Source organism: Odontesthes bonariensis, chromosome 14 (assembly GCF_027942865.1).
Source record: "Odontesthes bonariensis isolate fOdoBon6 chromosome 14, fOdoBon6.hap1, whole genome shotgun sequence".
Taxonomy (NCBI): Eukaryota; Metazoa; Chordata; class Actinopteri; order Atheriniformes; family Atherinopsidae; genus Odontesthes; species Odontesthes bonariensis.
The window spans coordinates 13,597,919-13,625,035 of record NC_134519.1 but is presented as its reverse complement, the minus strand read 5'-3'; the positions used below and the strand labels follow the sequence as shown (position 1 = coordinate 13,625,035).

The following is a 27,117-nucleotide window of genomic DNA, read 5'->3' as shown; positions in this document are numbered from 1 at the left end:
CAATTTCACGCAAAAGTAAAGCAAGTAGCTCCCTAAATACACAATGGTCGTGCATTATATTGTGGTGATACCTTACGACCCAACTTGAAAAGCCATGGTGGAGTTCAAAGAACAGAAACGTTCACGCTTGATTACAGATCACACAACAATAGCCTTCATCTCTGTAAGCCTGTTCCATCTATTAAACCCCATTCACAACATGCCATAAGCAGCAGATCGGGATCTGCTTTTGCCAAAAATAAATGCAGGGAAGTGGCGACTTGTGCATTAAAATAGGCATTAAGCACATTAACAAAATTAGATCTTACATTTATAAGATTGTAAGATGCATAAGAAGGTACATGCTGGGTAGATTTATGTGAAATGGAATGGAGAATGAGGATGCGTGGTAATGTGACTGTAGCATGTAATGAGATTAGCACTCTATAAATCAATAAACAGTGCTGCAATGTACTGAGTGGAAGAGGAGAAAGACATGGCTGATAGAGACCGAGCCAGTTCTACACAGTTTGAGACATCAGGAACTGATATGGAGCTCATGTATGTGCTCATGAACATTATGCTGAGAGCAATCCTGCATGCACATGTACAAGAGCAATTATATAACTGTTTGAGCCTAAAGGTTCTAGTTTCTATGCAAACATGTATTAAACCCTGATATTATGTTTTCAAAACAAACAACCCTGGAGTGTTTATGTATAAATGTTAGTTAGATGTCCTACCACTTGTCCTACCATTTGACATGGTCCTGCTCTGGATGCTGGGGCTGAGGGGTCCCCCGCCCTTGTTGGTAAAAGCCTGCACACGGATATCATAAGTGGTATCGGGATTAAGGCCCTGTATAGTCATGTTAGTGTCAGCTGTGCGATTGGTGCTGTTTTGCTGACTGTTGATGTCCCGGTACACGACCAGATAGTAAATGATCTTGCCGTTCCTTTCTGGCAGTAGCGGGGGTTCCCAGGTCAGCTGGGTGCTGGACTGGGTCAGTCCAGTGACTTGGAGGTTGGTGGGGAAGCCTGACGGCACATCTTCAGGCGTGCCAATCTCCTTTACATAGGCTTCACCAATGCCAGCGCGGTTACGGGCGCTGAGGCGGAAGATGTAAGTGGCACCTTTGTGCAGACTGGTGGCAGTGTAGTGGTCGTCTGTTTTTCTCAGCTCGCGGGAGGTGTAGGCTTCCTCGTCAGTGCGCTTGTACTGCAGCTGGAACCCCATCAGCTCGCCCACCATTTCCTTAGGCGGCTGCCACTGAATCAAAGCTGTGTTACCCATGGTGGTGCTGATAATCATAGTGGGTCTGCCAGGCACTAATAGAAAAAAGCAGCAGAGAGAAAAATAACTCGAATTGAAATGCTAAATATCCTTTTTTTAGATCTACTTAACTTCTGAGTCACAAAGTCTCAACTAACTAACTAAAGTCAAAACTAATCAAAGTAACAACTTTTTTGTATTATACAGCATCAATGGTGCCTATGAATACTACTTCCACAGGTAATACAATTTTTTTGTAAGTAGCAATGCTTTTTAGAAAACAGCAAGAATGTGGATGACTAAAACAAGGCAACAGGCTCTTTGACCATAGTCAGAAGCAGCGTTGTTATCCTTGTAGCTCTGCTCCCATAGATGCCAATTACTACTCCCACAGATAACCCTGCAGATGTCCACAACAGGAAGGGATGGGATCTGACTATCCTACAGACTGTGGTGGCCCACAGTTTCTGGGAAGAATAACCTTCCAAGAAAAATTGTTTATTATTGTCGACTGAACTGTCAGCACTAATCAACGAGACTGAGGTTGAGCTGCCAGCCGCCACACAAACCAGGAAGATGCATTTATCAGTTCCAGATCCTCCATGTGAGATGCTTTGGTTGGTAAAAGAGTGGTTTTAAAACTTATTTCAGGGCAATGCTCACTCCTGCAGCTACGTGTAAAGCGTAGACTCGGTGAAAATTAGCATGCTGACCCGGGAGTCAAGTTTCCAACAGTACAGAGCCATTTAACCTGGGTCTGAGTGCCAGTTGAAATAGAAAACCCAGATGTTCATGGGTTTAAATCCAAAACAGAAGGGGACTGTGAATTATTTTTCAAAGAATGCAGTATTCATTTTAATTAGCCTTGATATTTCTAAGGATACAGTTGAATGAATTCCACCTGCAAACTCTTACTATAACAAAACAGCCAAGAGACAAACTTGAATGAGTTGACTGAAGGCTGTATGCCTGATTCAAAGCAGTTCAATCAAACTGAACAGGTCTCTTCATTTTGGTCAATGAAACGAACATGAAATTTCAGTCATGTGGAAAGTCTTCTAGTCCTAAAGCAACCTTGAATAAGGCACACAGAGGTTATCACTTGTAAAGCCTTAAAGATAATAAGACAAGGTGTATGAACAGAATATGTACCATAGAATATTGCTCATGTTCTCTGTTTTACATTAAAAAACCCTAATAAAACCTCCTCAAACCTGCTCCAGTTGTAGTGATGACTTTAGCTTTGCTACGAGCTCCATCTCCCTTCGTGGTGTAGGCTGCAACGGTGACAGAGTAGGTGGTTTCAGACTGCAGTCCACCAATGATGGCCTCCTGTAAAATGGTAAGACCACGGTGTCAGACATGAAACTGAATCTGTGAGCCTGAGCGAAACCTGCTCAGAGGTGAGAAAAAAATTAAAAAAAAACTAACCCCCCTCAAACCAGCTCCAATCCCCTGAAAAACACACAGCACCAAAAGAAACCAACACAAGATTAAACCCCCCTCTCCATCCACTCATAGTTTCATGATCGATTTGCCTGCATACAGAACATTCAAAATATCTAACAGAGGAAGGTTTTTGAAGGCACACAAACAGGACCAGGAACTTTTCTTAGTCAAGAAAAACTCCTGAGCCATATTGTAAGGCACACGCTGAACCCATTAACCAACAAACCAAATGAACCAGAACATCACCAGTGTGTCAGTGTTCATGCCTGCCGCATGGATAAGCATGAGACTATACCCAGAGGAGCTTAGGATCCGAACTACACTGCAGTCTGTTGAAATCCCACAAAATAGGAAACTTCTGAGTGTGGGAGAGTGTTCAAACTCTTTGAAATAAGTCCATGAGATAAATAAATACTAGACTTTTGAATAATGAAATTAGATTCTTGGCATTTATTGTGTCGAGACCATTTGGCTGAATGTCCAAACAGTCTCGGCACAAAAACACAGACACACTACGGTGGATGAACAAATCGGTAACTCGGCAGTCAGGAACAAACAGACAAAAAACAGAAAAAAAAAAAAAGGTAACACACTGTTATTGGTAACCTGCTGCAGAGCTGGCACTCACTTTACCAGACTGCATCAGTCTGAATAAAAACACACCCACACACTGGAATTAAAACACACTGAGCTTGAACAAAGCCCATATGCAAACAGACAACACACACACAAATGTGCATACTCACCGATAAATATATAATCAAAATACAGTTTATTAACTCACACAAAAGTATGCATGCATGCACAGACACACAGACAAAAACTGTGCACATGAGCACACACACAATGATATTCATAGACATGAGCACACACTCAAGAACAAATGAATGCCTGCGGCTTAAGCACACATGCTGGAGTTGTCTGTTTCTGTCTGGGGCCACTGAGAGGACGAATACACAGATGCCTACAAGCCTTCCTGCCGGAACTCCTCCCAAGCTTCAGACTCTTAGAATATTATATGGCTTTGCCCTATTGCTGTTTCTCTAGCAAACGAAGTTTTCATTTCCTTGACATAGAGGAACATTTAACAGGATATATAAGAAAACTCTGTTTGACAAAGCATTTTATTGCCTCTCTCTTTAAGGGACATCGATGCTACTATGTTAACCTTTAGGAGAAACAGGGGAAAAAAATGCTAAATTGGTGGATCATAAAACCATTGTAACTTTATGGAGGAAGTCTCATTACTTTAATCATGCAAAATGGCTTTAACAGTCTCGGCAATGGCAGCTCCCTCTGTGCTGGCAAGGTCAATTCAGGTCTACTAACACTTCTGAAACTCAGCAGAAAATAGATAAAGCAAAGCTTCAAATTTTTCCTTTAGAGCAAATGCTTACAGCAGCACCAAAGGGCATTGCCGAGATTATCAAGCATACTAGTTATAGAAATGGATTCTTCTCTATAAACCTTTTTTCTTCCACTAAACTAATTGGAGTGGAAAATGTCAGGAGAAAAATGAGCATAGTTAAAGCAAATATAATAGCTTCTTTACCCAACACACAGTATTTGATGTTCTCTGTAGAGTTTGTACAATAAGTAATTAACTGAACAATTAAAATCTGCTTTAAAATCCTATACTCCTCGTGAACAAGGTTAGCAAGACATGCTAATGTCTCTGCTGTAGACGACAAATATAAACTACAATATATACCTGGCATACAGAATGCTAAGAAATAATAAAGATGTGTGAGCAGATGACATAATCTGACAGCATCTAGCTCAGTGTCCATCAGGTGTTAATCAACGTTAAAAGCAGAGGGAGAGGCAAAAAGCCTGACTCATGATGTGTGGGTGAAGCAGGAGGAATCTTTGGAACTAGATGTCTCAAATTTAGGATTATCACCTAAATACAACAAGCTGTACACACCCTGCTTATTGGAAAAAAAAAACCTCAAACAGATGGAGACAAATAATCAGCATCTCTCAAACTTTGCAGGTGGTCATTGGATTGATTTAACAGTTGTCTATGAAAAATGTCTTTCTTTCAGATTCATTGCCTCACGTGACTTCATAAAAGATCTTTGCCACTGTTTGAAAACCGAAACAGCATTTGTTAGTCAGGCAAGCTTTTACTGAATGTCTGACTAGGGGATGTAAGTGGCTCCACATTTATGGTTGTGCAATATGACGTCTAGGAGGTAATAAGCCATAACAAAGAGCTGCATGACAACCATGGAGCGGCAAGCTGCCATCCAGGCAAATGAAAAGAACATGAAAGGCTGGTGGAAATCTCAGAGATGTGGAGCTGATAAAACCTGCAGCTCCTCCCTTTAGATAGACATGTCATCTAGAACAGTGGGGGAGACAGCAGGTTAGGTGAGCCTGATTAATGTCAGCATCACATTGAGATAGTGACACACAGCCTTTGACTGCACTGTACGCTCAATGGTGGAAGGCAATCCATGCACGCTGTAATAAAGGCCTCCGGCTTGCAAGTGTGCAGCTGTTACTGGTTTTTCTTATGGTAAAATGTCGACCTGTACACAATCCTAAGGGAAATAATACTGATGCTGTGTGGTTGTAGTCGCACTTTGATTAAAAAAATAAATAAAGAAAAAAATCACACACATACACATAAAAACCAGAAACCACACGCTTCTTGCTGTGATTATGATGGGGTTACGATCTCGCATGAGGACTCACAGCGAGTGGATTACAGGCATGGCTTATGCAGAAATAAAAACACGCACGCATACACACGTACACCAACGCGTGATCCAAAACACACAAGCACACGCAGCACCCCCAAATTGCAGAGGGGAGAAGAACCTTCCCTGCAAGACAACCCAGCAGCACACATGAGGGTTACTCACATGCTCGGTGGATTCTTCAATATTCCACTGATGGGAGAGAGGACACGGGACACAGGGCGGGGAGAGAAATGAGTCAGAAACAACACAACAGACAAGGAAAAAAAGCTCTCGTCTTTTTTTCGCGTACAGATGAATGTAGGTGTCAAAAGAGTCATGCTTTAGAACAAAAGAATGTGATAGAGGACATGGAGTAAAAGAGAAAAAAGAAACTGGGAAAAGTTGATTGGCATAAAACAAATTGGGTAAACGAGTGGAGTGATGGTCGTGAAATTCACTGTGGTGTATGATGCACTGCCTTGTTTCCATTCGCCTTTGAATCCAGTAAAATTAGGAACACCTCTTATTTGTACGTTAACTATCTCATCGCGGACATAAGCCATGAACTATGCAGAACCTGTGAGGCGTTTCTTGTTCCCTAACAGAAACAGAGGGAGGACCCTTTATTCATTACATTTCAATATGTTTCCAAAATGTTCTCCTTGCTCGCTGTGCCTGGCCAAGTGATTCCCGAGGGAAGTGAAAGCCCATTTCGAGCCGCGGGGCTCCGTCAGCGCCAAGCATGAAATCCTATTACTAGCGCCGCTATGTTAGCCCTGTGACATCAAACCCCACTGATGCAGAACGCAACGGCTTGCGTTCACCAGCAATGCGCTCCGCAATTCAGTCACTGCAGAGGAGTTCACTGATGGGTGGCCTGGCTGACAACGGGCAGGAGCAATGACACTGCTCACACTGATGAGGGACAAAGTGGAGAAGAAAAAAGAGGTGGGGTGGAGGTGAAGATTGTGTTGCCAACTATTGAAGCAGCTGCTTGTGGACTATAACACTAGGGAGAGGAGATGGAGGGCAGAGGCAAGTGATGAGGGGATTACAGGAGGAGATGAAAGCATTGGTAAGGAAAAAAATAGTATTGAACCATCAAGAATTGTTGTTAAAGGGCCAGTGCACCCAATTCTATTACCTGACTTTAACTCGACCGATGTCTATCGATTGTAATTTGAGGTTCAACTGCTCAAATTAATTTCTCTGGTCCAACACAAAGAGGTGAGTGTAATTGTATTTGTTCGACTTCTGGGAAACATGAATACACTTGAAACAGCAAACATGGACTACAGACAACATTAACGCTAAAACTCTGTCAGACATTATGTACTGGAAGCTTTTAGTTATTCTAAAATACAAATAACTGTCAAAAAAACTTAAGCTGGAACTTTTCAGAAAAATTGCTGAATAATGTCATTATCACAAAGTGAAGTCTGAGTTGGTGATTCTTCTCACTCATTGCTTAGCTGACTTTTTTTGCAACTGAACTGTTTACAAAGAAGTTGGTCTGTAAACTTAAAATGACTTTTATCACAACAGTAAGCTCAAGGGACAAATGATATCAATAAAAAAACTTTAACAAAATCCATATCTAATGCTGATCAGTTAATTAAAATACCAATATATCGTGACCCCCAGATACCTTCAGAGGAAAACGACAGATCTCTGTCAGTTTATGGAGCAGACACAGTTTTCAGGCCAAATCTGAAGCTACTGCCTGTCTTCCTGATTATCACACTTTCCCTCCTTGCCACTTTAGACTCTCGCAAACAAAAAAGGCAGTGAGCTTTACACACTAGTGAGTCATTGTGCAGTGGAGAGACGGTGCTTATCATCCACTGTTGACATATGAAAAGACAGGAGAACGTAGATCTCCACCCTTCTCTCTGTGTTACCAACTAGTTCAGTGAGGCACGAGTTAGAACTATGTGAGGTCCCAGCTGCGACCGGTTAAAACACATGGCACTTCCAAAACTGCAGCCTCGTGCACCTCTAACATAGTGGGGCGCTAAAAAGTGCCATTTAAGAGCAGCTGCTACTTAACACCATGAGCAACAGTTAGCGATGTTTCTAATTGCTTTATTTATTTACCGTCAACAGAACAGCAAACACATTGAGACTCAAGAGTTCCTATCTCATCTTTGGCTTAATCCCTTTCTATTGCAACTCCTTTTGCTTTCTGCTTAAATCCGTGGGAGAATTATAAATTACCCTCCATTTCTATTTCCAATACCAACGCAAGCTGAAAACACATCATTGCTGATAAGCGTCGTTTGTAGTAACGGAGCGGTATAATTTGCAGGCGGGTGAATGCAAATGTGATGACATGGGCTGAGATGTGCGGCTATAAAAATGGGAATGAGGGGAGAACGAGTGATGTGGAAGAGAAGGAGCTGTCATGATTGATGGAGTGAAACGAGCTGAGGTGCTTCTTTTCCCTTTTTTTCCCCCCAATTTCCATTCAACTCCAGTCTGGGGCAGTGAAGGCCACAGAAGCAGTGAAGCATCACCTCGCTCACATAAACTACAAAAACGCATGAGTGGTCAAACCAAATGAACCTGGCAAGTACTGCTGAACACAGGAAAACTTGGGCAGAAAGGCATACAAATGCAGGAAAAAGTACGGAAACAGACGGGGGCTAATGGCTTCAAACACGCCATGTTGTGAAAACTTTTATAGATGTGTTGGTGAAAAAACGTGTGCCTATACGTCGCGGTGATAGCACAGTGTTGGAGCAGCTGTGTGGCGTGGAGCTGCCAACTGAGGTTCAGGCCACTTTTCCAGCAGAAGTGTGGTTGCGAAAGGGTCGATAACATCACACTGTTAACATGGCATGTGGTTTAAATTTAGCAGGGAAATGAGGGCGATGTGTGGGCTTCTGCTTGAAAAGAAAAGAAGCGCTTAAACCGCCCACGCACAGGCGAGCTCTCCTAGCTCTCCTCCCAGCATTTCAGCTAACCCTGAGAGGGGGTGAGAAGGAGCCAGAAACACAGAGCCAAAGAGAAGTGAAAAGCTGATAGTGATCTCAACAGGATCTGCAATTCAATCAGTCAGCCTAGAATTGAGATTGAAGCCTAAGTTGAGGATGTGGTATACTGAGGGAGAGACCTGGAAAAATTTGGATTTTGCTTCACCTACTGGCAGGCTTACAGAGCATCTATGTCAGTTGAAAGGGGCGAATATGCTACTGATTTCACAAGAAATTAGAGCAATTCTTGAGAAACACTCTGGGATGTTCCCAGACAGAAGGGAATTGTTTCCACCTTTTATTCGTCATACATTACAGGTGTGTGTTTGTGGGCTTTGACTCTAACATGAGTAATGAACTCTTCTTGAACAGCTAGAGCAGCTTCTATGACGTTGATCTGCACGGCAAGCATGTTGGCTCATGTTATCTTTGTTGTTTTTTTCCACTTGTTGTTGGAGTAAGTGAATCGGAAGATGTGTGAAAAAGAAGGGATTGTTCTACAACCAGTTGGGTGAACACGGATAAGGGACTGTTGGCTGACTGTGTGGTCTTTAATGACGTGCGGGCAGGTCCTTGCAGGTTGGCGACTCAGTGATGTCTCACAAAAAACAATCTGTTGAGATGACTCAAGCAAGGGTAACCGACCTGCACGCAAGCCTCTGGTAATTACTCAGCCAACTTTCAAGCAGGACAAGTGCAAAAAAGGAGGCCACTGCAGAAAAGGAAGGGAGCTGAAAGGAGGGAGGAGAGGAAAAACATAGACGGCATTGAGAGGAAATTCCGGGGTCTGGCAAGGAGGGGGCAGTGTGTTTGAGAGGTGTCCTGGACGCAAAACTGGAACAGGAGAGCTATACCGAGTGCCAAATTACAGTTCGTCTTTGTGTTTATTGTGTGAACATGCCACAAATGAGACATGGCAGGGAGTATTGTTTGCATAACAAGTAGAGTTATGCTCCATTCAGTTTTCAGAACGCAAAACAAAATCATGCTGAACATGTGGACATGAAGAAAACAGTTCCAGGAAGACAAGCAGCCACCATGTTTTTCCCCTTTTCCAGACCAAAGGGTGCAGTCCCGGCTGACAAGCCCTCCCCAACACAGTCAGATAACAATGAACTGTCAGCAGCAGCTGCCAAAAACTCCTGCCGTAAAACAAAGGCTGGGCTGTGTTTGAGGGATGCGGGCTCACTCTCTGACCAGGTGTAGAGACACGCCGAAGCAGCGCTATCATTCACATTTATGCCAAAACTTAATGAACTGAATATCAATGTTATGTTTCAAAATTGTGCTGGAGTCCCAGGTAGTGTGACAACCACATAAAAATTATTTATTAGGAATTTAATGGAATGCTGTTTTCTTTTGTCAGATGGCTGAACACATCAGAAATTGTGAAGGCCATTAAGACTCCTTGACAATTTGCAATTACTTGAAGCCTTTCCAAACTGTCACTCCGCTCTGATAAAATCCAGATTTTTGGAACAGCAGCCTCATGTGACAAAACCTCCATTCAGGTACCTTGAAGACAACGTTCGTGCAGTGAATTCCGCTATTCTTACATGTACAATGACCTCCCACAGAAAAAGTCAGAAGTGGAAGAATGTCATGAACATTTTTCGCACGCAGTACCACAAGGTCGCAGCATTCAAACATACTACAGACGATAGCTCGATTCTGCTCATGTGCACGTATACGTGGACAAGGACCTGTGGCCCAGTTAAATGGTAGAATCCAGCTGTATGCTTAGCTCAACTGTGCATGTAATCTTGCTGAGTGCCCGGGAACTGAACCCATTAAGACCTAAGGCTTCCTTTAAAACAGCCTTCTAATACCTGGGGGTTTTCTGGGAACTTAAAACTGTTCACTAAAACTTTATTTCTCAGCCTCGGAGGAAATTAGAAACATAAAATAAATACCATTTGAGAGGTTAAAACTTCCGCTTTTACTGGAAATCACTGACTTGGCACGAATGTGTATCAATTCCTTTTTAATTTGTCCTGAAAATGTTGATGCAACACGTCACTCTAGGCTTGAAAGTGACGCACATGTAACCCTAGCTCATAATGGGTTCATAATGCTGCTGCCATTTACTAGCAAATGCAGCTCAGAGACTCATGCAAGGTTGAATACATTTCTCCTGTTCATATTCCTTTAGACAACGAATACTTACTTTCTCAAATTACAAGCTTTTGTTGACGTGGAAGTGAATACGTATTTGCTCCAATACTACGCCCAGCGAACAATCGGTAAAGGTCCTTAAGCTGGTGTCTCCTCTTTCAAAAGGAGGCGAAAAAGTGAGAGTGGTGTTTTCTTGGTTTAAAGATATTCATGAATCTCCGAGTCCCTCTTAAGGATTACAATCTCATCCATCTCATAGTGTTGCACGGCTTTAGGCAATCTGGCACAGCCTGCATTAATGTGTAAAGGGTGGTGTCAGGAAAATAACGCTAATTTATAAACATGGTAACAAGGCAGTGCATATGTATTACTGCTAAAACCGCAAAGAGAGGTGCATTGATTCCACTAAGCCACATCCTGATGCAGCACACAGAAAATATCTAATAGCTATTACTGCAGAATTTAAGTGGATTTTGTTCCGACAGCTAATCCAAAGCTGTGGGAGCAGGGTACCAATTTAGAGTCAAATGTCACATATGGAGAAAGATTTAAAAAATAGGTGGGAGTGGGTGGATACTGCGGTCTGCAGATAGAAAATTCCGTGTGTCACCCTGTATGGGAGAAATGAAGTGTGAACACAGACAATGCAAGGGAATGGGATACAATAGAGAATGACAGTTGTGGGAAGTGTACATTGGGCAGCCACAGATGAGATAAGTGAAGAACATACAAAGAAAGACTGGACAAGAGTAAGACATCATCTCGTACCTGGGCCTCCGGCAAAGCGATGTCCATGATGTTTGGCTGGCCTCGTGGCTCGCCGTTTTCAAGGCGGGAGAAAATGACTTGATAGCCTCTGATTTGGCCGTGCTGCTTCACCTGCAGGGGTGGCTTCCAGGTGACTCTGATGGCTGTGGAATTTATGGCCTCAACCTCCAGCTTCCTAGGGGGTGCCCCTGGCACTGGAAACCAGACAAGTGGGTGGGGGGGGGGGCGCATAGCAAAAAAAGTGAGACAGAAAGATGGAGGAGAGACAGCAAAAAATAAGAGGAAAGAGGAACGGGTCCAAATGTGCTGAGACGGTGATCTTCTTCAGTATACTGATGAGAAGCTATAAAACTGTTCAAATAATGTTTTAGAAAGAAGTGATATCAGAAAAAAACTAACAAACACGAATCTAACTCTGCTTCAGATGTCCCAAAATACCCTGTACGCTGCAGCATGTAGTCTAGTCATGTCAGTAAGGCCCTTAATTCCAGGATGAAATTAGCTGTGTTGCAGCAAACTTCAAACACATTAATTATAGAAGACTTTCTCTCAGGAGAAGCCGGCCTCTGTTACACAGCAAATAAAACAAGGAGCGAGTGAAAATAAGAGAAAAGAGAGTGCTGCAAGCTGCAGGATGATAGAGTTGGATCATCCAACTCCGCCCATTCACATCGGCCACATTGACTCCGCTTTCACGTCGAAGACACGTTTTCAGCAAAACAAGAAGAGGGGCAAGTTGGCAGCTAACACAGCCCGTTGTGTCTGCGAGGGTTTCCCTAATGACCCGACGTTATGTTGTTATCTGTGTTTTTATAGGTACCAAGGTCTTCGGGGAATTTAATTATTTTGTACGATGGCGAGTTTGGAAGTAGAAGTGTTGCTGCTCTCGTTAGTCAAACACAATCATCTACTGTTACTGTAAAGTCTGGCACTTTATATCAATATAAATTTAATATATCTATACCGCTGATCCTAGCAGCTGCCTCTAGTTGCTAGGTTAAATGGTAGCTGTGATGTTTTTGTTTTTTTTGTACTGTTCAATAAAGTTCCCGTTGAGAAAGGGTAATTCTTTAGTCTTCAGATTTGTACAGTGTACTGAGACAGAACAAGCTAAAAGAGTAGGAAACAAGTGGTTTTCAACAATAAAAAGAAAAAAATAATTGTGATGTTACACCGTGGGCGGAGTTGGATAGTCTAAAGGAGGGCCACAGCGAGTCACACTGCGGATGTGTGACACTTCTGCTCCTCAAAATAAGAAAACAAAGTATTCACACAAAGTGCAAGCTGAGGAAAGTGACTCAGAACCGAAGCCCAGGAGTGATGAGCCTTGACCTGTCATAGACGTTAAGTATTTGATCTAAAAGAGCAAAATGCAAAGAGAGAGGGAGAAAAGAGGGGGATCCCAATCAGTTATCAATGCTATTTCATTTACTTATAATTGATCAACAAGACAAAGAAAACTGAGCTGTAAAAGTGGAAAAGGGTGAAAATAATAAAGAACAGCCGCCGCAAGCGAAAGAGGTTGAAACAGTCAGAGAGCACTCTGCCTTGAGGGAGGTGTGAACCTACCATCCTCTTTGGTTCTCATCCTCACTGGGGCACTCTCAGGGCCTGGGCCCACATCTGTGTGGGCCCTCACCCACACCTGATACTCAGTCCACTTCTCCAGACCCCCCAGCACATAGCTGGTGGCGTCTGCACCGATGTCAGATTCATATCGCTCCGTGTCCTCTCCAGCCAGGGCCTGGTAGATGACTGTGTAGCGCACAATGTCGCCGTGGCGGCTATCGGCTGGCGGTGCCACCCAACTCACCTTGAGGCTGGTGGAGCTCAGGCTGACCACATGTACCTCTTGGGGGGGTGCAGACGGGGCTACAGGGGGGAGGGGAGCAAAACCACATGAAGGAAGGGCACGGATCAAGCAAACAAACAAAAAAAATGAAATGCAAACACAAACATGGAAACTCTAAGGAAGCTTTTTGCACTGCAGTCAGTAAATGTAAACATACTTTTGTATTATAATGTATATTATCATAAACTTGAGCCCAGTCTGGGCTTCTAATGGGCATGCTTTCTCTGGAAAATAACCAAATACAAAATTGCAAGATTGAAATTGAAATTTGATGAATACAAAACTGAATACAAAAAGCTTCCATACTTAACGACAAAGCTACCTCTAGACTGAGAGATTGGATGCAGAGACACATTACCAGGCTTCTGCTGAAGCTGTGCTTGGTGGACAAAATATAAGGTAATGCCAAAATTTTAAAAAGGCAGTGTTTTTTATATATGGCATCATTTGTCCCTAACTGCCCTCTTTGCTGCCTCTTCCAATAAGCAGAGGGAGCAATAAACTGGCCATAGATGTGTGAGTTTGTGAACAAGTGCTTGACTGTGTTGACTGGTGTTAACACGTAGATGCAGCAGCTCTGGGCTCCATTATTGTGCTTGGCTGCAGCTGAGATGGGCAGTTGAATGCACTTAATGCAATGCACAGTTGTATGTCTTAATTTTATGATCAATAAAGCCTGAGAATATTCAAGCTACTCTCAACATCTGGTTTGAAGCCACTGCCACAGAAAACTGCATTTTTAACAACAGATGTTAGTAAATTCCAAATGTTCAGATTTAATAGACAAAAGATGCTGCTCTGTCATTTATCCACAGATTAACGACAGCGTTCAGCTCAAAAGAATTTCTGTTAGTTTAATTTCTACTGATGTGTTTATATGCCTGTGTCATACTGAAAATGTTTAACAGTCTCAAACTCCATTACTAAGTCCCTGTGTGTGTGAAAACATAAATATCATACGATATAGCATGTCTGTGGAGTGGAATATCTGTAAATACAGTTACTGGTTAGATTAAAGGAATAACATTTCATTATTTACCAGAGATGCAGTATAATTATCTGTTAAACTCTCAAGTCTAGAGGTAAAAACAGAAACCCAACTAATTCACAGTGGAGAACAGGAGCAAAACTGAAAATATCTACAACACAATTCATATATTCCATGCATTCCAGTCCATAAATAAATCACAAACATACTCAACTCTACAAAAAAAGGACATATTTGAAAGAGAATCAAATGAACTGAGGGAAAAAAAAAATCAAAATGAGGTGTTCTTACGGAGCATGCCTGTTTAATCTATTCTTACTAATAAGCAGAGCAACACAATGAGCAGAAATATGAGTGTACCAGAATATAAAACTCCACCTTTACTCAATGTAGGGCTTGACAAAAGAGGTAAGGTAGTGCCTGATGCACAAGAGAGAGGACTACAAAGATTGTACAACACCTCGTCTATTGAAAAAGAAAAGGTGGCAGACAGAATCATAGAAGTTCGGATGGTTAGAAGAACATATTCTGGTATTGAGCTCCTGATGAAAAATCTGCTAGATCAAAGTAAAAGTGGGCATAGAGAGGACAACACCACAGGGACTACAAATGCCTCTGGGGGAACAATCCGGTAGGGATGTCCCGATCCGATCACGTGATCAGAAATCGGGGTCGATCACGTGGTTTCAGACTCGATCGGAATCGGACGTTACATCCCGATCAGGGATCGGATATATATTTATATAAGTATATTTATTCTCACTATTTTTTTTTTTTATCAGAACTATAATATTTCAAAACAAATGGGAAAAAATAACAGCTTAGTATTTACTGTTATGTGGTGGTACAGAGTCAGATCGTCTCAACTAAGTTTAGGTTTAAGTTTAGGTCCAATTTGTAATTAAATTGGATCATTGTATGACCGTATACATTTAAGCTCTCAGAAGTGTCTAAAAGTTAGTTGTATGTGCAAAATGTTGTCCGTCTGTGAAATGTGAAATCTAAAAAAGTATATTTTCTTTGACTTTAATGTTGCAAACAAAGCCCTTCAAGCAACAACCTCAGCTTCAACCTTTACTCATGTACCATTTTAAAAGATGCACTATCAATCCGATGTTCTAGTTTTTGGCAAGGAAGAGATAAATCTCATCATGAACTGTGCCTTAATCTACTGACACATACAGTATATATTTTCCCTGTTAATTTGAGGTCAAGCATCATGCAGCTATGTCAAGCCCTTCGCTGAGTGTGTGTGTGTACAAAATCACGAATAGGTCAAAATTCTGTTCATTGCTCTGACTCTTAGATAAATTATAGAAAACATTTAGATGCAGCACAAGAATTGTCGCACTTTCCAACCGTCTGTTAGCCTCAGAAGCTTCCCAAAGCGGGTGGCACTTTCATGAGTGCCATCGTAACACTGCATGAAATTCTAATTATTCTCATAGAATTTTGCAGGATGCACAAGGACACAGACTCATTATTACTCATGGTCTCAACTAAAAGGGAGATGCTCTTATGAGAGTTTTTTTCATTTATTTATCATCTGTCCCAATGGAAAGTTTAGTTGTGCTCTCATTTTTCTAATGTAGTGCTATGTGAGCCGACAGGACAGAAGTTTCATTGTCCATCCAATGTGGTTTTGGCATTATGCAAGATAAAACTATCCTAACACCAATATGTCCACTATAGGTCACTAGAAATGATTTAGATAATCAGGGCTCATTCCATAGAGAAACCAAACTAAAGTCCCTCCTTTTCTAAACTCCACTGGGTTTTGTCCACTACATTCCACTGCTGTTGCTGCTTTACTCGACAGCCAGATCTATACGGCAAAAGCAAGTGGATGTAAGCGAATGTGCGCAGTGGTGCGAATGCACAAAAATCAGCTTCCACTAATTAAAGTTAATTCCACGATTAACTTTAATTAATCATTGCATTCTGATCACATTTCAAAATTAAACATGTCTTCTTTCGGGTTTGTGTGCGCTCTGCAAGCTGGTGTCTTTGCACAGCCAACAATCTTATGCAAGGGAGCAAGCTCCACTCTGCAACACCTCCGTGCAAACACCAATGGACTGTTTCTGTGGTTCAAAGTCCAATAAAGTGATGCATCCGCTTTATATTCAACTGCATAATGTCAGTTTTAGGTGTCACATTATCTGCTTGAACTTCAGTTCATAGTATTGGTACAATTATGGTGCAAATTTAAAATTCAATCATCCGCTCTTTTATTCATAAGGTTATGTGCAAGACACGGAAGCTCCCTGGGCGAGGTGGTACCAGCACTGTGCCAGCACAAGAAAAAAAAAAAAAAAACAGAGATTGATGTGACATTTTGAATGCAGGCACTGTAAAAGCACATAATGATATGAGGGAAAACAACACAGCACAGCACACAAATGAAGGAACAAGACACATTTAACGTACCTTTGACACGGGACCTGCCCTCAGATAGATGGACAGGAAGGTTAGTGTTGGTGACAGAGGGGAGGTTCTGGAACCCAGAGACTGACCGGGATGGCTGCACTGTCTGCATTTTATGTCGTGCTGAAATCGACTTGACATTCAAGCTGCTCACGCTCTCCATTTTAAGCTCTATAAAGCTCAAGTTTTGCCTCACTCAGTGAACAGAACGACCTAAACCTGCCTAAGCCGGCTGTGAGGACTCCCGGAATCATTGGTTAGTGGATAACAAGTGGACAGGACAGATTAGAGCGACAGCGCAGAGGAGTAAAATGGGGTACTCACTGGACTGAGCAGTGCGGGCCTCAATGGGCTTGGTGTAGACACCTAAACCCATGTCAGAACGTGCTGCCAGGGAGAAACGGTACAAGGTGTCCGGCTTTAGACTATCCACAGCGTGGGATCCTGCTGGGTTAAACGTCACGTGTATCTGGAGGGTTTAGAATTGGACAGATAAGAAAAAAACAAAACAGACACAGTCGCACCAGTCTATTCATGTGTCGAGTTGTTTTGTTGCAACAAGATTATTTAATCTTCCACTGAAAGTCTCCCCACTGTATGATTGCAAAGTACAGCCAAATGTGAGAGCAACCTCTTTGAAAAACAACATTGTCCTAAAGTTTCCAACAGTGGTCCAAGAGACTCGAATGAAAAGCTACATCAGAGTTGAACAACTGTGCAGTGTGTGTCTAAAGAGGTGACTGCATTACTACAATAAAACTGCCTCAGTATACACCTCTCATTCAGATAAAAATTCCATCATAAAGAGAAAGATTCTGTCTAAAGTTTCACAGGAAAAGATGAGACGGATTCAGCAGCAGACAGACGTGTGGTTCATATGCTGTGTAGCAGAGAAACTCAGCTCATAAAAGGTATCATTTCTTGTCAGTATTCTAACCTTGTTGTCTGAGTCAGCCTCCCAGTACTGCAGCTCATACTTGGTGATGGGGTCCTGTACAGGCCACAACCAAGTCAGTTTGATCCGTGTGTCCAGTTCGGCTTCAGCCTCAAAGCTGGACGGCTGGGCGGGCACTGGAAAAAAGCAGGTGAGATGGCACATATTGAAGAATAAAAGGAACAAAATGAGAACAATGACCATATAAAAAGCTCTCTGCATGCAGAGTAAGTGCAGTAAGTGACAATGAGACAAACACACAAGTTAGATAGAATTCCCTCAGCTAACCGTGCATTTTTGATTTTTACACAAATGAACAACCCCTCAGAACCACACACAGTGGTTGCCTGCTCACCTCCCTGCTGTGTTTTGACTTGCAGAATGTCAGAGGGTGGCCCGTCACCCACAGAGGTGAAGCCCAGCACCCTGAGGCTGTAGGTGATATCAGGAATCAGCCCTGAAATGGTCGTCAGGCTGCTATCATCTGTGTTGTGTATCTGATAGGCGATGAGTGGAGCAGTCATGTCAGAGCTGTAGTAAACCCTGTATCCCCTAATTTGTCCATTGGGCTCTTCGGGTGGCTCCCACTGGACCAGCATTGTGCTGGCACTCAGCATGCGCGCTTGGACGTGCAGAGGCGGCGAGGAGGGGGCCTGTTCAGCGGTGCGGGTCTCCACGGGGTCGCTGGGAGGCCCGCGGCCGATGTTGTTGACAGCCATGACACGGAACTCATACTCAGAGTATGGACTAAGTCCACCGATGCTGTAACGTGTGGTAGCTACACCTTCCACCTCCTGAAAGCCATTGTCTGAGGACTTGGCTTTGTATTGGATCATGTAGTAGGAGACAGGTTCTGGGTTTCCAGAGTCCCACGTGAGAGTGACACTGGTGGCTGTGGTCTCAGTCACAGTGAGCGAGGCGGGGGGCTTTGGTAATGCTGAGGGGAAAAAAAAGAAAAAGAGAAGTCGAATATTAGCTTTGCTCATAAGAAATTAACCTTTTGGACAATTTGAGGAAAACAATTGGACATCTGACACTTTTGATAAAACAATTCTTAAGACATGGAGAGTGCAGGTAAACAAAGCTCAACTGTAGAAAAGACATTACATGTCTGGTAATTATCCTTTATGTAACTCATAGGACAAAGATAATGGTTTCATAAGCTAATCCATATAGAGCTGTCGGCCGTAATTATCCCAAATTGGATAGAAAGGCTAAACTGAAGTCCCAATTTTGTGTTTAATAACTGGCTTGGCTTTTACTGACAATAAGAGAAAATTGCAATAGTGGTTCTTGTTGTTACAAATGCAAACCAAACACAGGGTCTGCATTTAGACTTCCTTGGGGAAGGAGGTCGGTGTTGCTGTGGTCCCTCTAATGACTGTGACATTTTGTGTATCGATCAGTTGAGTGGAAAGTTAAATCAATACAGACAAATACTGATACGAGAGTCTGCGATAGGTAGACAACACGGTCTCAAAGTCACGTACATTCTTGGGTATAGAAACAGGCAGACAGAAAAATCCCCACATCAATGCATTGACAGGGGGACCACAAACCATGATAATCTTTTATCTGTATTCTTAGGTCTCCCTACAAAATACTGCAAATACAAAACTAAGAAAATATACGTGTCAGTGGGCATTTGAATATCGTCTTACAGCTTTTAACATTTCTTTATCTGTATGTCAAACTGTGACATGAGTCCCGTCAACAGCAGAGTCATTAAGAAAGAAGAACAAGTCTGGTAAGGTATTAACAACGGGGCTCACCTTTGACAGTAACCTGTGCTTTGGCTTCAATAATGCCCAGAGAAGACATGGCGATGCAGGTGTAGTTGGCTGATTTGCGGATGTTGGTGACTTCCAGCACGTTGCGTCCCATTGGCATCTCTTCCTCCTTGGTCAGCTCCTCCAGGCCCACCATCCACTTGACGTAGGGCATCGGTGAGCCCACTGCCACACAGGTCAGGTTGACGCTACCACCTGGCATCACCTCTTGATTTGTGGGTGGAATAGAGAATCTAGGTGGGACTCTTCGTACTGTGGAGATCAAGTGAAGAAGGAACAGAAAAAAGTCAATAGGTAGGATATGTGAGGTGAAGATGATACATTCTTTGTGGTTTCATGAATGGTCTTTCTCCATGCAACACCACAAAAAAAAAGAAGAAAAAAAAGCTAATAGGATGAGGGACTGATCAATTTTGTCCAAATGTGCAGGCAAGCACAATGGGAAGAAATGGACTGTCACAAATGGGCTCTGAAATTTCACAAGAAATCTTTGAGGCGGTGTTTAATCCTCTTGCCTCTAACAGGGAACATAAGCAAAAATAGCCCAGTTTTGCTGGAGACTATGTCCGGACCTCCTTTGTCAAAGTGTAAAATGGTGCGAGAGTTGCATCATTGAGGGACCCTGTGGAGATGCCATTGTTTGATTTCTTCTCCCGCTCCTTCTCTCCAGCTCCTTCTGCCTGTCTTTCTCCCTCCGTCTCTCCCACTCTTTGTGCAGTTCTGATATGCAGCTAGACTGACATTAAAAAGGGGTTCCCATGGAGACAAGAAAGGCCTGTTGACTTCACCTGGGACAAGGCAAACACCAATTCAGAGGCTCCATACCATACCGAAAAGCTGGCCTGGAAAGAGCAGGCAGCCAGCATTTACATTTGACATGTTTTCTGTCTGTATGAAAAAGCACAGGAAATGTCTCTCCCATATATACACATTTTTCTGGTAACTTCTGGCAACAAAGTTATCAATTTGATATGGTAAAGAGAACTTGACGTCACTGTGTTAACTTCCATCAATGTCACACCTGTTAAATGTACGACATGTTCCCAAAGTATGCGCTGAGTCTAAAAAGTTGGAGCTCTGACTTCTTCACCCAAAGTCAAGCCAAACATTTAGCTCCCCACTGAGGGACCCATTATCTCTTTTCTACAACCGCTGCTCATATGTTTTCAAGACACCAGAGCAAGAAACCATCTCTGCAGAATTCATACTGCTTGTTTCCCCTAATGCACTACAACATCTCTCGGTCTCTCCGGAAAAAAAAAAAAGAAAAAAAAAAGCTCTCGACTGTAATTGCTCTTATGCACCAGTCTACATGAAAATGGATTTTCAAATATGAGTCTCCCTCCACATTCCCTCCACCCCACCCTCCCCGGTCTAATTTGAACCGGAACGTCGTTACAGCCATGCTTGTTATTCCCCTCATTATGCGGTGAAATGGAAAAACACAAAAGCACCTTTTGAGATTCCAGTCAGGAAAAGGCTGGTTCTCTGGACCGAGCTGTAATAAGGGGGACCAGGTTCACATTCATCTGAATTTTCCCATAATAATTGAGGTGCTGCGTGTAGACTTTCTGCCGTTTTAATCAACACTCTCGTGTGGGCTGAAACTACTTGGCTCAGTATCAAAAAATAATTAGTATTCCAAGTCTGAGTCACACACAGTCAAGCATGTTTTGGAATTTGGCCTTGTGAGTTTCTTTAACACAATTTCTAAAACAACACTAGGGGCAGTAAAGAGGTTAGGCAAGCTTTAAAGACGATTACTCAGTATCAATAGCAATGTTTTCAAAATAGTTTACCATGCCACTGCATCACAAGAGTTTCGTGCTGGGAAAAAAAAGAGCCATATATTAAGTGCTCTTAAAATAGTAAATACAATATGTACCATTCGATCCCTGTGGTTCCTGAGAATATGGCTGTTTTTTACATGTAAAGACGGGGCAAGCTGAGTTGTGTTACTGGGAACAAGCCATGGATGACATTCTCAAACAGAGCATGCATTGGAGCAGAGGACAGATATGGGATGGGATAACGAGCCTGAGTACACTAGTGGGAGGAGGATGAAGGAAGAACTTTGTCCAATTCTCTAATACAATTAACTGAACATCTGATTTCCAGTTTGACTTCAGCACAACTCACTTTCCTTGAGGACCTTTAGAAACATATTCCATCGTGTTGGTAGCCATCTGTGTAACATTCTTCAAGTGAAGCTACTTTTCACAACATATGCTTATGAAAAAGAGAAGCCAGAGAGAAGCAGGTCTAATATAAACCATTAAGCTCAAAGTAGCTGTTATTCTTTCATGATTCCAAAGACTTAACAGTGCTAAGAGCAGTCAGTCAATGGGGGCTGTGTATATTGAACACTTAATGTTGTGAATAATTCATGGCGTGCGGTTAAGTTTGGAGAGGTGCTGTGGAACAAAATGACTAGAGGGCAGGTAATTGTTATCGATTCCCCCGGAGCCTCTCTCCTGTCGAGAGCGGCTCGGAGAGATGGGCTCCGGGACTCTATCAAAACCACAAAATAAGCCCTGTCTCCACTCTGCCTGCCTGCTTGCTGGATACCTATAAATTTAACTGCCTTGACAAAGTGCCCAAGGATAGCAGAACCTGTTCAGTCAATCAATATCTGGCACAGACTGGCACAGACTCAGCAGGCTCCCAGGCTTCCTGGCAGCAGCACCAGGCTACCATGATGGCCCATCATCCCCTTGTCAGCACTCTGCCAGCTCATTCTTAAATATTCCACGGGTCAGCTCTTTGTGTGGCAGAGTTGTGCAAATGGTACATGAGGAGTGATCATTTCCTAAACATTACCCCTGCTATGAACAAAGTGAGTGTCAAAATTCATTAACTTTAAAGCAGAGTTCAGTCTGACACTAAGTGGATTAGGGATCAGGGACCAAGTCATGAAATCACTTTTATAAACCTGTTCATGATCAGGTGTAATACTGCAACTTTAGTACGTGTCATCTGTTCTTTTTTAACAGAGCCAGATAAGAACCTTCTCTAGCATTCAGGAGCCTTTAGGGCAACATTACACAGAGACTGGAGGACGTCTTGTCCTCTCGTTAGGCCAACGTGTGCCCATCACATTCTTCATTCTTCTGGGTGGAGACTGCCTATGGTGTTAAAACACACATAATCCCCCGAGAATGTCTGTGTCGGCTCTGACACCCCTGTCCCTCAGTGGGAGAGCAAGGGTGTGCTGCTGCCTAAACACCTGACGAATCCGGTTGCCACCTGAATAGCCGAGTAATCCATCACACACCTCTGATGGGCCTACTGAGGCGGATGGAAAGTCTGAGGGTGAAAGCAGCTAAAGGATTTGGTGGATGCAGTTTACTGGGAACAATATGGGTGTGGTGGGGAAGAATGAACGACAACCTAACACAACAGAGGACTAATAATGACTTAAGCTTACTGCTCGGGGACTTCTTTATATGTTTTGGCAAGACTAATCGAAACACGGTTTAGGGGAGTGGCACGGGAAGGCGTGCAAGAGCTACTCAGGGATCCATGCAAACAAGCAGACAACACTACACAATTACACTGCTGAGGATTAGGGGACCTATTGTTAATATATTTATCTCTAAGGGATGGTGTTCACCATAGGAGGCGGAGGCGGTGGTTGACCTCACCTAAAAAAAAAAAAATCTGCACCAAATGGAAAGGAAGTGACAGAAAGTGAAAACCAACCTTCACGTAGATCTGTTTGCGGGTGAAGTGATTTGATGGAGGTGAGCAATGGGATGAAAAGATACAAAGTGAAGAGGAAGACAACGCAGTGAAACAGACAGATGCTTTCGTAGACACAGTGGAGGTTAGTGACATTGCAGAGAGAGGCAAAGTAATGCATAGAAACAGCATCAAGGAGAGAAACTAACTCCAACAGTGGCTCTTTTTTGATTCGTATTCACTTTTTTTGAAAAAGTAAAATTAAAAATAAATCATTCACATCATATCATATACGCAAAATGACTTGATCACTTCAATCTTTTGTTTCACATCAACACTTAGTCAAATTGATTTGATTTCTAATAATTATGACGTGACTTGTCTATTTTTGTTCAATTAAAATTTTATCAAAACTTCATGAGCAGCCACTGATGTTGCTAAATATTCTTCTGTGCCTAATCTTCCCTCTCAAAAATCCAACTTGAGTTGATCATTCCCCCAGTTTCCCTCCTTGACACACAGACATACACACATAAAACAGCATGAAGATATTTTGGTATAGAAAAACCCAGCTGCAGCACTTTATCCTCTGTGACATATTGACATGTCACATGGATATATGAAAGAGTGCCAGCAGACAGAAGCTGACATCCCTCCTCCATTGTGGGATAAGCACTTGACAAATGAGCGCTCATGCACAATCACAGCACACTTGTGCTTCAGCCCACGTTGATGGAGTCCTCCTTTAGAGGAGGGTCGCAGCGAGCGACCCACAGTTACACACCTACAAACCCGGGGAGTCTTAATGGATGAGAAGTGGAAGGACGTACAGTTAATAGGTACACAGACAGTGAAAAGGGAAAACAATCCATGAGGAGTCGTCCCCCACTGTACACGAAACCACCCCCTCCTTCTGTCTCATCCTCCCCCCCACCCACACAGAAATATGAGGACATCACTCTCTGGTGGCTCTAAAATGTCAAGACAAGGAGGGTGATGGTGCTGCTGGCAGCCTGTTTGTGTACCTGTAGACAGGAATTAGATCAGGTGGCAACAATGAGTGGAATAAAAAAAAAACACACATTTGTACATACAAAACACTTACCCATAACAAGCACAAGTCCAACAGGTGTGTGGTTGGTGAATAATTCCTCAGTTTCTATGTCACCTTCAAATAAAGCTAAATTCATTGGGTTTTCCAAGACTACCAGTTAGTGTTCTATTTAGGAAGGATGTAATCTTTAGAAGGTTCAAACAACTGATGGATTCATGAATTACAAAAAAAAAGAGAAACAATTAAACAGTTCATTTTACATTAAAAATGATTGTAAAAATTTGTGCAAATGTCAAGTGTCACTTTAACATTATTCAAGAAAAATCCAGCAACGTTTTTTACAGCCTGCAAGGAGTAAACAGTCATCCAATGACCTCTTTGTTTGTGTAAGCTGTTATGACGAAGTGGGGGATATGGGTGACAGAGTAAAAGCAACAACCTAAAACAACAGGAAAGGAAGACAGGCATCTGAAAGGAAACCTGTCTTGAGGTTTAAAACCAATCTAGCAGCCCGGTGATGGAACAGTCCTGGGTCTTGTCTCCTCGCTTTTGCAGTGGTAACAAAGACTGAGCGAAAACATGGCTACAGCCTTTGTTCTCCATTCCAGTCAAGCACACTTTTAAAAGGTTATGGTTGGTTTGATTTCTATCTCTCCATTGGTGCTGTGAGGCTCTTGGAAAAAGTTGGTATTAGGGCCAGTGGGTTGACAGCTACCTGGGTGGTGTTGCAGACTAGCAGGGCCCCGAGGCCCTGCTGGCGCCACGCCACACAACGACTGTAATTACCTCTGAGGGGAAAAAAGCCAGCGTCTGCACCTGTGACAGACACGTCCTGATTAATGGAAGAGACTTACATCCCTTCCTCGCCTTTGCTGTTTGGCTGACAACCTCCTCCTGTCAAGATTTAAGGTCTCAAACTCTCTGGAACCCAGTGTGTTTAATCTGAAAATGTGGTTTCACTATGATCCTTGAGCATGACTTTGCCTTTGATTCAGGGGGAAGTTTTGGATGCTGCAACTAACATTTACTTTGCTTACCTGCCTATCCGGGAAAAATAAAAGTTCTAAATATTAATCTGACTAGGGAAATTAATTAAAATAACAATAAGTAATTAAATTTTACATCTGCTTATCACTGATTTGTTTTCTTTGCCTGGGTACATGGGGAACATTAATTTACTTATCTCATCTTGATGAATGGAAAAAGACACAATGGACTTCCTTTTCCATAAAAAAAAAAAAAAAAAAAAGCTTTTATGATGCAATACTGTAAGCTTTGAAATTCAAGCGTGTCTTTTTCTCACCATGACACTTTTCTCCCTCGCTCCACCACACACACTAACAACTGCAGTGGCTATTGTGTTTCATGTGCATCAGACATGGTGGTTTTATGCAAACGGACTAACCTCGACTACTCTGCCCCGTATAGTGGCTATTTGCTGAAAGAGCACAATCCTGCCCTTACCCTGCATTAGTCTGTTCACAGAGACGCCACAGCAAACACAAACCCTGGAAACTCCAGACCCTTCCTCGTCTTTAGAAGCTTTGGGGTGGGCTGGGGGGGATAATGAACCCTTTCGATACAGTCAATATAAAAAAAAAAGGAGGCCTGGCGTCAATGCCAGCGGAGGAAACGGTTTCAATGCAGCTGTTTTCTCAAGGGCTGCACCTGGCTGAGTTCTTAGCCAAACAGGAGGTTGATGTTAGTTCAGCTCATTGGAATGGAGGGGATGGGATAGTAGGGATAGTGGTGAAGACAGAGACAGAGAAATAGATAGAAATAGTCAAGTAATAGTGCAAATATTGAAAAATTACACAACAGTTAAAGGCGCTGCAAATGCGTTCGACAGGTGTTTTCACTTATCCTGACTGATCGGAACTTTTCTGGCCTTGAAAGTGAGCAGAGCAACACTGTGAATCACTCCATTCATCAGCAAGAAAGTGCAAAAAATTGAATCGCATTCTGCACACTCCCACATGATCCCACACACTCTTAAGGAAGAGCTTAAATCAAACCACAACTTAGCTGTACAGTGCATTAAAGAAGACACACTAGAAGGTTTCATAGTTTCTTTTGTGGTTTGCAAATGCTTGAGACAACAGAAATGACACTTATGATTGATTACCTCCACAAAGGGGAGAGACATTTGGCTTTACCTCTGACGTAGAGATTGGCAGGAGAAGAGTAACGGGTTCCAGCACTGTTCATGGCAACGCATTCATATTTCCCCTGGTCCGACTCCTCGCTGTTCTCAATTTGCAGAGCTCCTGCGTGGAAGATTAACAAATTTAGGCGTCTTGACAGATGACAGAAACCAAAGCAGATATCTGTATAGTGACTCACCAGAGAGCCTACGGTCAACAAGTCTAACCAAATTCATGCTCAGGCATGGGTAGAGTTTTGATGGGAAAATACTTAAGCAATAAATAATGTTTAGCAACTCTGGCAAATTTAGGAAAACTGCTAATTGAAAATTTGCCTAGTGGTGTTAGGGATGAATGAAAGACCATGAGTGAGGGTCAATTAATGGTATAAATAACATGTCAAAACCATCTAAATCTGATTAGCCCTGCAGATTATGGAATGTGTGACAAGCCAATGTGTTTGTGTCACAGAGGGTTATCTATCAAAGCCAAATGATTGCATGCAGCTTTAATATGCTGCAGAGGAAGGGATTTAAGCAATAAAATGGCTGTTTAAGTAATCTTTTAAACATTTCAACCAAAGGACAATTAAAACCTCAAGAAGAATTTTACTTTCATATAAAGTCATGTGAAAAACAAAGCACACCCTCTGTCACTTCTAAAGCTGTACACATGAAGACATAATAAAAAAAAAAATATTATGTCCTATAAACATCCTCAGATAAACAGCAAGGTGAAAAATTTACATTGTGTCAATTATTCAACAAAAACTAAGCCAAAATGCAGAAGCAGAGTGTTACAAACTGAGTACACCCGTGATTCTGATGCTTGTAGAACCACCTTTAGCAGCAATAACTTTCTAATAATAATTTTCTGTATGACGTTATTAGTGCTGTGGATTTTTGGCTCATGCTTCTTTAGAATCTTTGCATCCGTTTATTGGGGTTTGTCTGCTTCTGTTTAGGCACAGCTCTCCAAAGATCCTCTCACAGCATTTCA

General features: G+C 42.5%; 1 protein-coding gene across 19 annotated transcripts in view; it reads right to left on the bottom strand.

Moving 5' to 3' along the window:
- The window catches only part of LOC142398801 (receptor-type tyrosine-protein phosphatase F), a 171,995-nt gene that overhangs the window by 48,215 nt on the left and 96,663 nt on the right, over positions 1-27,117 (bottom strand). For 6 of the 19 annotated variants that reach the window (XM_075482978.1, XM_075482976.1, XM_075482984.1 and 3 more), the window contains 10 exons: positions 26,131-26,241; positions 19,222-19,491; positions 17,805-18,386; positions 17,453-17,586; positions 16,840-16,984; positions 12,818-13,120; positions 11,249-11,442; positions 5,574-5,600; positions 2,466-2,583; positions 723-1,307 (listed from right to left, as the gene is read on the bottom strand). In XM_075482978.1, coding sequence (XP_075339093.1) covers positions 723-1,307; positions 2,466-2,583; positions 5,574-5,600; positions 11,249-11,442; positions 12,818-13,120; positions 16,840-16,984; positions 17,453-17,586; positions 17,805-18,386; positions 19,222-19,491; positions 26,131-26,241 — 2,469 coding nt within the window. The remainder of the gene's footprint in view (positions 1-722; positions 1,308-2,465; positions 2,584-5,573; positions 5,601-11,248; positions 11,443-12,817; positions 13,121-16,839; positions 16,985-17,452; positions 17,587-17,804; positions 18,387-19,221; positions 19,492-26,130; positions 26,242-27,117) is intronic. The other 13 variants (XM_075482979.1, XM_075482983.1, XM_075482995.1 and 10 more) reach the window with 6 other exon arrangements.